General features: G+C 41.8%; 1 protein-coding gene across 1 annotated transcript in view; it reads left to right on the top strand.

Annotated features, from left to right (window-relative positions):
• Positions 1–15,784, top strand: part of LOC115459606 (chromodomain Y-like protein 2) — a 96,606-nt gene extending 80,822 nt beyond the window's left edge. Inside the window, exons 6-7 of the mRNA XM_030189415.1 lie at positions 1,721–1,864; positions 15,187–15,784. Of these exons, the coding sequence (XP_030045275.1) occupies positions 1,721–1,864; positions 15,187–15,345 (303 nt within the window). The 3' untranslated portion in view covers positions 15,346–15,784. The remainder of the gene's footprint in view (positions 1–1,720; positions 1,865–15,186) is intronic.
• The last annotated feature ends 217 nt before the right edge of the window (positions 15,785–16,001 follow it).

Here is a 16,001-nt window from a genome sequence, read left to right as displayed (position 1 = left end):
ATATGCAGCACTGTACACCATACACATAAAGACAGTCCCTGCTCAAAGAGCTTACAATCTAAATAAGACAGGTAACAGAACGATTAAGAGGTAAGGGGAATTAAAGAGGAGGGGATAAAAGGTACAGGCAAGTGAGCAGTGGTTAGGACTCAAAAACAGCGTCAAAGAGGTGGGCTTTTAGCTTGGACTTGAAGACGGCCAAAGACGGGGCTAGACGTACATGCTCGGGAAGTCTATTCCAGGCGTGTGGTGCAGCGAGACAGAAGGAACGGAGTCTGGAATTAGCAGTAGAGGAGACGGGGACAGACAAGAGTGATTTGTCATCAGAACGGAGTGACCGAGGGGGGGTGTAGGGAGAGACAAGAGTGGAGAGATACTGGGGAGCAGCAGAGTGAATACACTTGTAGGTCAGTAAGAGAAGTTTGAACTGAATGCGGAAACGGATAGGGAGCCTGTGAAGTGATTTGAGGAGAGGGCTAATGTGAGCATAGCGATTTTGGCGGAAAATACAGGGACAAGAGGTGTTATAGCAGGTGTGTAAGAGATCCATCAGTGGAAGTAAAACCCGGACTGGCTCAATCTGCCCTCCTTTTTCTGGAGCCATATGGTAACCCGGGAAAGGCCCACGTAAGTGCATGCTAAGCCAATTTTTTACCACAGCTTATTAAATGGAGCCCTTATTCAGGATGATATATCCTAAACTTTATTGAAATTGGTCGAGTTTTGACAAAGTTATGCAGAAAAACAAGTTTATAGGGTTTTTTTTTAACACATACTTTATTAGTAGACTAGTAAACAAAGGCCCGTTTCTGAGCGCAATGAAACGGGCGCTAGCAAGGGTTTCATGGCTGCATGGCTCGTCGCGGTTTTACCTGGTTCGTGGTGTGCACCGCTGCTGTTTCTGTTGTAGCTCTGTGTGGGTGGCGGTTTTCGTGCCCCCGCCCTCAACGTCATTGCGTTTTGACGCTAGGGCGGAGCAGAGCTACAGTGTGGAAATCCGGAGTTTGTGGCCTGAGTAGATCGTTGGAGATGAGAATCTGCTCCGCCCTCAACGTCATAACGTTTGACGTGAGGGCGGGGCCCAGAGACTGTGATTTTCGTGGCTTCAGAGCTTCGAACATACGAACCTTGGCTTCAGTGACGTCAGCAGACGATAGAACGTTGAGGGTGAGTTTTATATATATAGATAGTATGAATGGGCAGACTGTGTAGGCCATATGGTCGTTATCTTCCACCATTTTCATGGCTGCATGGCTCGTCGCGGTTTTACCTGGTTCGTGCACCGCTGCTGTTATTGTTGTAGCTCTGTGTGGGTGGCGGTTTTCGTGCCCCCGCCCTCGACGTCATCGCGTTTTGACGCGAGGGCGGAGCAGAGCTACAGTGTGGAAATCCGGAGTTTGTGGCCTGAGTAGATCGTTGGAGGTGAGAATCTGCTCCGCCCTCAACGTCATAACGTTTGACGCGAGGGCGGGGCCCAGAGACTGTGATTTTCGTGGCTTCAGAGCTTCGAACATACGAACCTTGGCTTCAGTGACGTCAGCAGACAATAGAACGTTGAGGGTGAGTTTTATATATATAGATAGTATGAATGGGCAGACTGTGTAGGCCATATGGTCGTTATCTTCCACCATTTTCTGTTTTTATTCGCATGCATTGTGATCATTTCTGTCCGCTGATAAAAGGCCTCCTCCAACTCGTAAAACGGCTCTTTCTTTTGTAGGCAAATGAAATGTTGTTTTGTGGGCGAAAGCTTACTGCCCAGGAAGCCTGCAGCAGAGGACTCGTGTCACAGGTATTCTGGCCAACAACATTTAGTCAAGAAGTGATGCTCCGAGTCAAAGAGATGGCATCGTGCAGTGCAGTGGTAAGATCATCCTTAATTCCTGGATTCTATATAATGTGCTTAGATTAAGCACCGAAATCGGCACAGATTCTAGAACGCCACGCATAACTTATTTATTTATTTACTGCATTTGTACCCCACATTTCCCCACCTCTTTGCAGGCTCAATGTGGCTTACATTATGCCGAAATGGCGGTATCCATTTCCGGAGTGAGAAATACATATTATTATTAATTAACATTGGCTTAACAAGCTAATGAGCTGTGAGAAACGCAGCAAGATCAGCTCGAACCTATCTTAATCTCCACTACCCAAACAACAAAAGTCTCCAATACAAAACAATATATGCATCCAGCTTCTCCTAGTTAAGCGCACAACTATGGAACGCACTTCCAAAAACAGTAAAAACAACATACGACTACCTAAAGTTCCGGGAAAAACTAAAAACGAGCCTGTTCCAAAAGGCATACCCCACCAACCCAACATAAGAACCAGAGAACCTGCTACACAACAACACCAAGAACTTAACGGGCTCACCCCAACCTCCCTCCTCCTACCGAATGTTTCCCAATATAGCTAACGTATATGAACCATATTCTACCACAATCACACCTTGCACTTGTGCACGCTATGTATTTGTTCAGACCGGAACCGGCGAACGCCGCTACGGTACTATGTAAGCCACATTGAGCCTGCAAATAGCTGGGAAAATGCGGGATACAAATGTAACAAATAAATAAATAATTGGTACTGATTAAAATTTGGGTGCACAACTTGCTAAGCGTATGATGGGCACCAAACTTCTAATGTGCGCAGGCAAAAAGGGGCGTGGCTATGGACGGGGCAATGGGTGTTTCGCGGGTGTTCCGAAATTTAGGCGCCTAGTTATAGAATATGGCCCAGTGCGCCTAAATCTACGCGCCAAGATTTATTCCACGTTTTAGTGGGTGTAAATGGATGCGCGCAGATTTAGGTGCTGACATAGCAACTAAGCTTATTCTATAATCGGCGCCTAAATCTAGGTGCCGATTATAGAATACGCTTAGTCGGCACTGATTTGAGTGCCAATTTTTTTTAGGCGCTTTATATAGAATCTCCTCCTAAGGGGGGGACTATACATACTGAGCACATGCGGAAATAGTAGGTGCATATTTTGTCTTGGGCAGGTATACATTAAATTTCAGTTACATTTTTCGCGTGTGTGCTTATTTTTAAAAAATCTGTGCAGAAATGCCAACTGTGCCCTCAGGAATATCTCTGCTGAGTCCAGGAAAAGCTGCACATGTGTAGGTAACGTAACGCACATATCGGGGAGCAATTGAAGGGCTTATTTCCAAAACACTGGAAGTCCAATATGGACTTGGTGGGTTATGGAAATAAGCCCTTCAACTGTATAAAACCGTAATAAAGAAAATGTTTAATTCAATGTGGAAACTCAAAAGAATAAAACCTTTCTTCCCGAGGGACACCTTCCGTAAACTAATACAATCAATGGTCCTAAGCCATGCAGATTACTGCAAAGGAATCTACGCGGGATGCAAAGAACAACTCACAAAAATAACTCCAAACCGCCCAAAACTCAGCCGCCAGATTGATATATGGTAAAACACGATTCGACAGCGCCAAACCCCTCTGAGAAAAGCTGCACTGGCTCCCAATGAAAGAACAGATCTTCTTCAAAATTTGCACTTTGGTCCATAAAATCATCTACGGCGTAGTCCCAGGATACATGACAGATCTCATAGATCTACCAACTAGAAGTAGGTCAAAATCAGCGCATTCATACCTAAACCTACATTACCCCAACTGTAAAGGGTTAAAATACAAAACAACATATGCATCTAGCTTCTCCTACTTGAGCGCACAACTATGGAACGGACTGTCGCGTGCTGTGAGAACAATACATGACCACCTAAACTTCAGGAAATCATTAAAAACTCACCTCTTCAAAAAAGCCTATCCCTCCGATCCAACTTAACCCCCCACACCCAGCAACACAACATAATCAAGGATCGCACTGGACAACTTACCACCACCATTCCCCTTGACCCAGTGACGCCTGACTCATACCTACCTCATCTGACCACAACACAATTTTGTATTTGTTAACCGTAACGGCAAATGCCTTTACGGTACTTGTAAGCCACATTGAGCCTGCAAACAGGTGGGAAAACGTGGGGTATAAATGTAACAAATAAATAAAAATATTCTACATATGTTGCCAAAAAATACCCACTTAAGCGGTATTCTATAAGCTAGTCCTAAAGTTTGGTGCGGTTTATAGCATAACTATAAACCGCATCAAACCGTCATCTACTATGTTACTATGTAACTAGCCTTTGAGCCCGTTAAAACAGGCTAGTATGGGGTTTTGGCAAGCCCCCCCCCCCATCCGAGGTCGCCGCCACCGGTCCCCCGGAGTCGCCGCCACCACCCCTGCACCTGGCCCGGGCCCTCTCTTCGGTATTGAACTTACATCGGCGAAACGCAGGCAGCACGCAGATCAGCTGAGCTCTCATCGGCCTTCCTTCTCTGCCTGTGTCCCGCCTTCGTGTGATGTAACGTCGGCGAGGGCGGGACACAGGCAGAGAAGAAAGGGCGGCGGGAGCTCAGCTGATCTGCGTGCTGCGTTTCGCCAATGTAAGTTCAATACCGAAGAGAGTGCTCGGGCCAGGTGGAAGGGGGGCGGCGGCGGCGGCGACCTCGGGGGGCGGGAGCGGTAGCGGCAACCTCGGGGGGGGGGGAGCGGTAGCGACGTCGGCGGCTTTGCGCAGTTTCCCTCTCTGTCCCGCCCCCGTCATCACGTATTGACGCGGGGCGGGACAGAGAGGGAAGTCTCTACTGCGCGTTCGCGAGTGAGTACGGTCACTCGCCTTTTATATGTTTGATAGCTTATGTTTCAACTATTTTTGGCAAACCAGATAACCATATTTAAGATTAAACGTCATCCGTGTTTTGTACAACTGCACTCCTGCATCCCTCCCACCCTCCCCCCTTACCCCTAGTACCCTAAAAGAAAAAAAAGGGGGGAGGAGAGGGGATCCCTTCAGGCCAGCATTTCCACTGTTACGATTCTTTACATGATTCTTTCCCCTGTCTGCAATGGAGCACCCCAACCCCACCATTCCATACCTTAAAGAGAATTCAAAATTAGACTCCTGGCCCTATGTGAAAGAGAGTCGATATACCTGTCCCATACTGCCCGAAATAGGTAGCTTTAATCTCTTGTATAGAATAATAGCTTAAACAAAGAGGTCGTGCGTCAGTTTAGGCACTGCCATTTCCACCAATGAAAACGTGGTGCAGGTGGTCGTGTCTAAATTTACACTCGGAGCAGCCATATTCAGTCATTGCGCACCTAACTCAAAACTACGCCCCCGTTCCGCCCTGAAATACCCATGACCCTCCCATTTCTGCACCAACTTATATGGACTGTGCTTAAATTTTAGTCATGGATCCTGCGCCTAACTTCACGTGTGTTAGGCCCAATGAATTTAATTAGTGATAAACTCGTTGTATGAGCTACTTTATAATGTATACCTGACCTTGATTTGTCCTTGCCATTTTCGGGGCACAGACTATAGAAGTCTTGCCCAACACTAGCTTTGCTTCCCAGTTTCCGGTGTTGCCACCCAATCTCCGCTAAGCTTCTGTGGATCCATTCCTTCTGAACAGGATTCCTTTGCGTTTATCCCACGCATTTTACCGTTTTCATCTCCACCACCTCCCGCGGGAGGGCATTCCAAGTTTCCACCACCCTACCCTCTCCATGAAAAAAATGCTTCCTGACATTTTTCCTCAGTCTGCCCCCCTTCAACCTCAGTTTATGTCCTACTGCCTTCCCATCTCCAGAAAAGGTTTGTTTGCAGATTGATACCTTTCAAATATTTGAACATCTGTATCACCCCTGTTTCTCCTTTCCTCCAGGGGCATACATATATCTGAAAACTCTAAAGAATCAAAACTGTGTATTAAGCAGCAGTAATTAATAAAGAACATGGCCTCGATTGTACTGAGAAAGCAGTGCAGCTGAGAGCCGCTCCCTAAGAACACACAAAAGAATGCCACTAATTAAGTAAGAGGCATTTTCACCCCCTCCTATATTTGTTTATTCAGTATAAAAATTATTTGTCAAAAAAGCAGCTCCTTGAGCTGAGAGGGACATTTCAAATGGGCACCGGAGCATCTGCTCAGTCCGGCAGTACAGGAAAGGCTCAAATGATGTAGGTGACGGTTGGATTTGCAGATGCAGAATGCTGTAAATTCTGAACGTGTACCACAGCAAGGACGAAACCTGCAGAGGCTGCAAGAATCACATTGAGACAAAGTTAACTACAGCACCATCTATTTATGGTGTAATGAAAATTATTGATGCATTCCAGATGTTTGATTCTATATATGTTTTTATTATTATTATTATTATTATTATTATTATTATTATTATTATTATATTACACAGTGTTGGTGCAAATCAGACTTCTGATGCAGACACATATCAGTGCTTTGCATACCAGAAAAGCTGACATTGAACAATGTGTCAGGCTGATTCCTACCATTTTAACCTGAGATGTAGGTAATATGTCTTCTCTTAGAGTGTTCAGAGCAATTTTTACAGTAGGAATGTGCTCTGGGTAGGGCCCTAATATTTTGTAATTGCATTAGTTCTAGCACAAGACTGGAAATATCACCAGGCATACCTGTGTAATTTATTGCAGTTATAAAGCCAAGAGCAGTCCACAGACTCGCACTTAACAATTCTTGAAATCATTACATAAAACTGACTAAAATGTTAAGATAAATGTATAGCAGATCACAGCCACACGAATTCCCCACTTCCCATTCTTCTCGCTTAACTCCTTTCCATAGTCTTTTCCCCACCACGACAACCCCTCACCAACCTTTTTTTACTCAAAAAATGATAGCATTTTTAGGTGCTTCTGAAAGGATAACAAAGCATTTGCCAGCCATGTAGCAAATCAGGAGGTCTACAAAATCCTGAGTGGTGTAGAACGGGTAAATGTGAATTGATTTTTTTTTTTACTCTTACAAAAAGTACAAAGACTAGGGGACACTCAATGAACTTACATGATAATACTTTTAAAATGAATAGGAGGAAATATTTTTTCACTCAGGGGTCCCTTTTACTAAGCTGCAGTTAAAGGGGGGGGGGGGCGCGCACTAGCGTCGGCACGTGTTTTGACACGCGCTGAGGCCCCCTTTTACCGCAACAGGTAAAAGGCCCATTTCAGTGGGAAGCTCTTACCGCCACCCATTGACATGGTGGTAAGGGTCTCGCACTAACCCAGCGGTAACCAGGCAGCATGTTAAGTTCTGGCGCTACAAAAATCTAAAAAAATGACTGTAGCACTGGAAATGGTACACATTGGCGGTGGGAACTACCGCCGGGCTCCTGTGGTACCTGGCAGTATTTCCAGATTGGCACGTGGCAAGCCTGTTGCTGCGCGCCAACTCTTTAGTAAAAGAGCCCCTCAATGAATAGTTAAGCTCTGGAACTTGTTGCCAGAGGATGTGGTTACAGCGGTTAGCATATCTTAAGTTTTAAAAAGGTTTGGACAAGTTCCTGGTGGAAAATTCCATAGTCTGCTATTGAGATATACATGGGGGAAGCCAATGCTGTCAGCTTTAAAGTTTATGTTAATTTGCTACTCCACACTACGGAAACCTTCAGGGAGGTTTACAATAAAAATGGGGGGGGGGGAGGTAACATAACTTTTTTTTTTTAGTTCAATCAGTTTTTTATTGATTTTATAACATATTGTAAATTTAGTACCAATGACAATAACAGTTAACAGAAAGGTCAATGTACTCTGACTATATATATCAGGGGCGTATCTGCGTGGGGCCACAGGGGCCTGGGCCCCCGCAGATTTTGCCCTGGACCCCCCTACCACAGACCCTCTCCACCTCCCCCTCCCTCCCGCCACCAACCCGTCGCCGATCTTTGCTGGGGGGGGACCCCAAGCCCCCGCACAGCCGAAGTCCTCTCTTCCGTGCAGGATGCAAGTTTCAACGCTTCCTGTTCTTCTGAGTCTGACGTCCTGCATGTACAACGTGCAGAACGTCAGACTCAGAATTTGGAATTCAGTCTGACGTCCTACGCGTTGTACGTGCAGGACGTCAGACTCAGAAGAACAGGAAGCGTTGAAACTTGCAGCGGCGCAGCCTGCATGGAAGAGAGGACCTCAGCTGGCGGGGGGTTGGGGTCCCCCGCCAGCAAAGGTAAGTGACAGCAGCGGGGGAGGGTGTCATTGGTGGCGAGGGGGGTCCGGAAATGGCGGGGGGGGGGGATCGGTGGCGCTGGGGGGGGGGCTAAAATGTGCCCCCTCCCTCTGGCTCTGGCCCCCCCTACCGCCCGAGTCCAGATACGCCCCTGATATATATATATATACATATATGTATATTCGTATGAAGTATGCATGCATATCAGATGTTATAGTATTAATGCCAATGTTTGTAAAGTACCTGTACATTAATTACTTAGCTGGATGAATATTTAATCACCGGAAACCAAATTTTATTATATGCCATAAAGGAACCACATTTCTCTGCTGCTACTTTTTCGTATTTAGCTGTTAGACATACTGAGTTCTACCACATTTCGTAGGTTAACTTTGTAAAATCTTTCCAGTTTTGACATATCAATTTTATAGCCACTTGGATCAATATACGTAGTAGTTTAATTATATGTGGTGATAGTGTATTGTTAATGCCGAAATCTCCTGCTATTATCGTTTTGTAAGTTAAAGAAATCTTTAAATTTAATATAAGAGAAATTGTTTTCTCTATTTGAGACCAATATTCATCCAGTAATGGGCAATGATATATTAAATGGTCCAAGATTCCTATATTGTTGCAGCAGGACCAGCAACGATTGAAAGCATCTTTTGATATCTTAGATAGTTTATATGGTGTCCACATAGCTCTATGTAATATATAAAATGACGATTGTGTAAGAGCTGATGATTTTGACGATTTGTATAGAGATGACCAAATTTCTTCCCATTGATCTTCTGATAATTGAGAGTTGATTTCTCTATTCCAAATGTTCTGTAAAGCCATTGGAGGATGAGAAGAATGTTCTTGTAGGATTTTGTACCATATGGAGGCCGTTTTCTTTTTTGTATCCAGTTGATGACATAATGTTAAATAACTTGGTGTATCTTCCTTTAAAGTATTAATGTTAAAGCTAGAAGAAATACAATGTTTTAGTTGGATCCACTGGAAAAGGCAATGTTTATGCAGATTATATGTTTCTTGTAATTTAGAGAAGGGTATCCATTTATGTTTGTCCAAGAGTTGATGTAGATACCAAATTTTAGCTCCCATCCAATTGGGCCATGCAATGCACTTCCCATTGATTTTAAGATTTGGATTGTTCCAGAGAGGAATCATGGTGGTTGAGTGAATTGGTGCTTTTACACAAGAGTCCAGTGAATTGAAAGATATTTGAGATGCAGAGATAATTGGATTAGTTTCTGATTTGTTTGTAAATGACCATGGTAGTAAGTATAGTGGGATATCTTTATATAGTTTTGCTTCCCATTTTAGCCATAAAGGTTCTGGTTGATCTTCTCTAGAGATAATCCATGAGGAGCTTTGTCTAAGTATAAAAGCTTTGTGGTAATCCTTAAAGTTTGGAAAATTAACTCCACCATGTTGTTTAGTAGACTTAAGATATTTTAAGGCTATTCGAGGTGGTTTATTAGACCATAAAAATTTAGATAGGATTTGTTCTATATTTTTGTATGTGTTATCATTAAGCATAATTGGTAACATGCTCAATACATAATTTACCTTTGGAGTAATCATCATTTTTATGGTATCTAAGCTACCCCACCAAGATAATTTGAGTGGTGACCATTTTTTAGACATATCATTAACACAATTCAGTAGATGTGTTGCATTGAGGTTAATTGTATCATTAACATTAGATCCAAACAATACACCTAAGTACTTCAAACTGGTGGGAGACCATTTGAATGGTGATTGTGTATATTGATATGATCTTGCTGACATATTCATAGGTAACATTTCTGTTTTTGTAGGATTTAGTTTGTATCCAGAGATCAGTGAGTAGTTATTTATTACTTCTAATATGTAAGGTATGGATGAAGGAGTGGTATATAACAGTACGTCATCAGCATATGCCGAAAGTTTAGCTGATAAATTATCCACTTCTATACCTTTAATATGGTCAGATTGTAGTATTGTTAAGAGTAGGGGTTCTAAGGCTATATTAAATAGTAATGAGGATAGAGGACAACCTTGTCTTGTTCCTCTAGACGGTCTGAAAGGGGATGAGAAATGTCCATTAATGAATAATTTGTTGGTTGGGCAAGTATATAGTACTTTTATCATATTTAAAGCGTTTTGTGTGAAACCAAACCACTGTAAAGTATGAAATAGATATTTCCATTCAACACGGTCGAAGGCCTTTTCGGCATCAAGACCTATGGCCACATAAGGGGTGTTAGAAGTTTGTGTCTGTATTAGTAGATTAGTAAATAGTCTGGTATTATTATGTGATTGTCTGCCATGCATGAAACCTGTCTGATTAGGGTTTATGATTTTAGGTAAAATTACTTGTAGCCTTTCCGCTATGATTTTTGCATAAATTTTTGCATCAATGTTTATTAGAGATAAAGGTCGATAATTTTGTATTCTTTGGGGATCTTTTCCTGGTTTGGGAAGGACGATGGTAGTTGCTTCTGTGAAGGATCCTGAAACTTCTCCAGATGTGATTAAATAATTGAAAAAGGAACTTAATATTGGAGCAAGTATATCTTGAAAAGTGAGATAGAATTCCAAAGTGAAACCATCAGGGCCAGGCGCTTTTTTTTTTTGCCATAGCCTTTATGGCTGATAATACTTCCTGATCTGTTATAGGAGTTGTAAATGATATATTATCTTCATGGTTGATGGTTTCGTGTTTTATATTTTCTAAAAAGGAATTATCTATATTATCAGAAGTAGTCTCAGATTTGTAAAGATCATCATAAAATTTTAGAAAAGATGTTAATATTTGTTGGTTATCTGTTTGGATAAAATCATTAGAGTCTCTAATATGGGATATATCATTTTTTTTCAGCTCTAGTTTTGAGGTAGCTGGCTAACAGATGTCCAGATTTGTTATTACTAGAATAGTATTGGGCTGACTTCATGAAGATTTCTTTATTTGCAGTATTAGCTAATATGGCATTGTATTTATAGGTAACATAACTTAAGACTAGATACACCAGGGAAGAGGGGTAGAACTACAATTCTCATTGTAAAGGGGATAGGGTAAAAAGACAGGGAAGCTCTATACTACTGGCCTACCAGACCTGCAGCCATTAAAGGATGAATGAGTTATTGATAAGCATCTGTAAAGAGATAGGTTTTAAGGTCGGTTTTAAATGTTGTCACTGAAGATTGCAATCTTATCGAACTGGGAAGGGCATTCCATAATCGAGGGCCTTCTACCAAGAATATAGCTTCTCTGATGTGTACATGGATGATAATGTGGTAGCTAGGGACAAGAAGTTGGTTTTGTTGAGCAGATCTTAGAGTTCTGTTAGGACAGTAGGGAATGAGAAGTTGGGAAAAATAAGGTGGTTCGTGTGATGACAGAGTCTTAAGAACAAGCAGTAGGTTTTTGTAGGTAATTCAGTGTGTCAAAGGCAGCCAGTGTGCATCCTTTAAATAAGAAGTAACATGATCATATTTCCTAATCTTGCCTATAAGTTGGATCTTTAACTCTAATTCCTCGATAAAGAGAGTTGCAATAATCCAGTTGTGTTATAACTAATGAATGGATTAATATGTCGAGTTTAGAAGGCAAGATCAATGATTGCATTGAGCGAATTAAACAGAGTTTATAGAAGCAGTTACAAACTGCTTTGGAAATTTGTGAGTTCTGAGTCAAGTAGGACTCCTAGGATCTGCATTGCATCCAGCTGTGGAATTTGAATTCCTGAAAGTACTTCAGGTGTAAACAAGGTGATAGTTGGGATTGCAGAGAAAAAGATAACCTTAGATTTTAAGGGTTCAAACTAATTTGTGTTCATGAAGTCAGTTGTAATCATAGTAAGCTTTAGAGTGAAGATATAGATTTTGGTGGTAATGTCAAGAGTCAATAATGTAGAGTATTTGGATATCATCCGCATAGACGTATATTGTAAGTTCAAGTGTTTGAGCCAGCGTTAAAAAAGGAGCCATGAAGATATTGAACAGTGTCGTGCTAAGATCGAGCCTTGAGGCATGCCTATGTCAGGTGTAAATGTCTTGGATATAGAATCATGAAAAGTGACTGTATAAATCCTGTTCGATAAGTAGGAAGTGAACCAGTCAAGGGCAGAACCAAAAATACCTATAGATTGAAGTTGGCAGAATAGAATGATCATTTAGATCGAAGGCAGCTGATAGATCTAGCAAGAGAAGAAGAACCGATCTGCGTTGATCCAGTGCACGATAGATGAAGGTTGTAATATCAAGTAGGGATGTTTCAGTGCTATGGTGTTTACGAAATGCTGTTTGATGCGGGTGCCAAAGTGAAATTTTGGAAATAAAGTCTTGAAGTTGTGAATGTACTACTGTTTCAACAATTTTAGATATGAATGTCAAATTTGCAACTGGACAATAGTTATTAGGGTCATTGACAGCACCTTTAGTGTCTTTAATCTTTGGAAAAATGGTCGCGTGTTTCCAAAAATCTGGAAAAGAGCTGGATAATAGACTATGAGTGGTCATAGAATGAATAAAAGGAAATAATGAATCTATAGAACTTTTAAGCAGGATAGGTGGAATAGGAATGGTAGGTGCAATAGTCATTCTCATAGAAGTAATGATTTGGCATAATGCATCAACTGATGGCTGATTGAAGTTACTGAATCTACTGCATGGAACAATAGTGGAAGGCGATGTGGGAGAAGGTAGACTTCAGGCAGGGCAGAAGAGAAAGAGTTTTGTAAAGTCTGGAAATGAAATGCTAGAGTTTATGCTGTAGGAATATGGGAGTCATCAGATGGCCTTGTCCGGTAAGTAGTCAATGAATTCAATGTTTTGTAAAGAATAGAAGAGTTTGGCATTTTTTTCAATTAACTTGTTGTAGTCTTTCTGTTTATCTGTTAGTATAGCATGTTTATAGGAGTGTTCTGTGCTCTTATAGATTGAGTGTGTGATGGGTGACGACACCACTTCCTTTCAGCTTGACAAAGTTGGCATTTATGATATTGGAGGTCTTGTGTGTACCAAGGACTATGTAATCGCTCTTGTTTTTTAGTGTCATGAAATTTTAAGGGAGCGACTATATTCAAGGCCGAAACTAGTTCATTGTTCCAATTCTGTATGTTTTCATTTAAAGGGAAACTGTCTATGTTCAGATTGGAATTCAGTATTAAAGAGTTTGGTTGAAACAATGTTAAGTTGCGAAAAGTGTTATTTTTGTCAGTATTCTAGAGACAGGGGTTTGAACTGAACTACTGAAATGAATGGGAAAATGATCCGCCCAAGGTAAAGATTGGATTGTGGAAGTATGAATTGCAATCTGAGGGTCTGGAATAGCAAGGATAGGGTCTATAGTATGGAATCTTGCTACTCTTTTGGATTCCAGAATCTTGTTACTATTTGGGATTCTGGAATCTTGCTACTCTTTGGGATTCTTTAAAAAAACAAATAAGGGAAATAAAGATACTCCATCAAAGATATCATCAAAACAAAAGAATAGGAAGTACTTCAGCTGGACAACCAAGACTAAATATCTGGTACAAATCAACCAGATATTTAGTCTTGGTTGCCCAGCTGAAGTACTTCCTTTTCTTTTGTTTTGATGACTCTTTGGGATTCTGATAGATACTTGTGGCCTGGATTGGCCATTGCTGTTAGAAGGATACTGGGCTAGATGGATCATCCAGCCAGTGTGGCTATTCCAAACCCAAAAGCCTATCACCATACAGTACCATTGACAAATAGAACATTTAGTTAGTTAGTTAGTTAGTTAGTTGGTTGGTTAGTTAGTTAGGGGCCCTTTTACTAAGATGTGTACCTAACGCAGCAACAAATGGACTACCACTGGACGCGCTAAAGCACCACGCAGTAGTTTTTGAACGTGCGTGCACTAACCACACACTAAATAATTGTTTGTAATTTCTTGAGGGGGGGGCGTGTCAGAGGCAGAGAGTGAGCGTTCCTTCGCTAACTAGTTAGCGCATCTACAAAATAGGAGGAGGTAAGTCCTGCTATAGTCATTTTTAAAAAATGGCCATTCACTAATGGAAAAAAATAGAAAAATCAAGGTTTTCACAGCCATAGTAAAAATGGCCTTAAGGCATGAGAAAGACCCGCATAAGGGCACACTAAGGCCTATTTTACAGCAGCTTAGTAAACGACCCCCTTAGTTAGAAAGTTGAGTCATTTGTTATGCCGCACACTCAGAAACCATCATGGCAGTATATTCAAACATACTCATGTCATATAGGGGCCATTTTACTAAGCCACATAAGTGTCTACACGCGCCCATAACACGCCAAAATGGAGCTACCGCCCGGTTACCACGTGGCTGTTGTGGTAATTTCATTTTTGGCGCACGTCCGATACATGCGGCTGAAAAATAATTTTTGTTTTCGGACACGCGCCAAGTGGCATTTGACGCGCGTAGGTCATTACTGCCCGGTTACCGCATGAGACTTTACCGCTAGGTCATTGGCTCGCGGTAAGGTCGCAGACCCAAAATGGACACGTGGCAATTTTGATTTTGCCACATGTCCATTTTCAGCAAAAATTTAAAAAAGGCCTTTTTTACAGGCACACTGAAAAATGGATCGGTGTATGCCCAAAACCCACGTCTACACTACCACAGGCCATTGTCACGCACCTTAATAAAAGGACCTCATAATAAACATGGCCAGGCAAACACATAGCATGTAAATTGATTTTGAACAGCAATAATTACCATAAACAATATCAACAGGACACACAAAGAGAGGGAGAGAAAGTATCAAAGTGTTTCCTGAGGCCATATTCAGGCTCAGAGGAATGTTGTCCGTCTATGAGACCAGGTCTGGAAAGGCTTGATTAAAGAGCCAGGTTTTAAGAGCAGTCTTGAATTTCCTAAGAGCAGCACCGGTGTTAGGGAGTGGCAAACAGGGCAATTGTTCTTGGGCCCCCAAACCTGCCTCAACCTGAACAAGGCATAGGCTGAAGACCAGCTTTGGCGCCCCCCTCCCCAGTTTCTGCCCTGGGCCCCTGAATGTCTAACACCAGCCCTGCCTAAGGGACATTGTTGTCTCCTGGTTTTGGTAATACCTTTTTCCAGTTGTAAAACGTTTTGACTTATTTTCCCTCCAGGTACTGGAAGAATCCAAATGCCTGGTGAGAAGCTTCCTGAAACACGTACTTGAAGATGTGAATGAAAAAGAATGTCAGATGTTAAAACAGCTGTGGAGCTCTTCCAAAGGACTGGATTCATTATTCAGCTACCTGCAAGACAAAATCTATGAAGTCTGAAGTCACTGTTAGCCTAATGAAGAAAAGAAATCCTTTTTCTACAGATTCCAAGAGTCTCGCTTTCTTTGATAGAGAAGCAGAAGGCTGGCACATTGGAGAAGAGCTGGTGGTGGTGTGTTTGAACACCTACCTACACTTTCCTGGAGAGGGGTTTGAAGAAGTCATCAAACTGCTTCCGGCTGGTTTTGATTTCATGTAACAAAAAAAAAAAAATTGGGAAGTAGGTTTGCTCAGCGGACATGTTCTTCTGGTCCCTACCTCTTCTACACATTTGTGAAGTGAGACGTATACATTCCAGGTGCTGAGAAGCACTTCCCTGGTCCGATAAGGTCAAGTAGGCCATCTCTACAAGTTGGCCTCTGTCCTATAAACCTACTTCAGCCCGCTCCCATGGCTCATAACCTTTTAATGCTCTGGTTGAAGTAATAACTTAGGGAAAATGTTGGGACTGCACTTTGAAATACATAAAACATTTTTTTAATATATTATTTCTTACTGGTATACCAGGCCATCTGATAATTTATATGACAAATTTGTAAGTTTTGATTTCATTGGGTTTTTTTGTTGTTGTATTTTGTTGTTGTTTTTTTGTCTTTTTGTTTGTTTGTTTCTTTTTTTTATACAAAACTATAAGAAATGTTTTCCTCTAAAGGAAT

Source organism: Microcaecilia unicolor, unplaced genomic scaffold (genome assembly GCF_901765095.1).
Source record: "Microcaecilia unicolor unplaced genomic scaffold, aMicUni1.1, whole genome shotgun sequence".
NCBI classification, from domain to species: Eukaryota; Metazoa; Chordata; class Amphibia; order Gymnophiona; family Siphonopidae; genus Microcaecilia; species Microcaecilia unicolor.
This window is presented reverse-complemented; position numbering and strand designations above follow the sequence as displayed.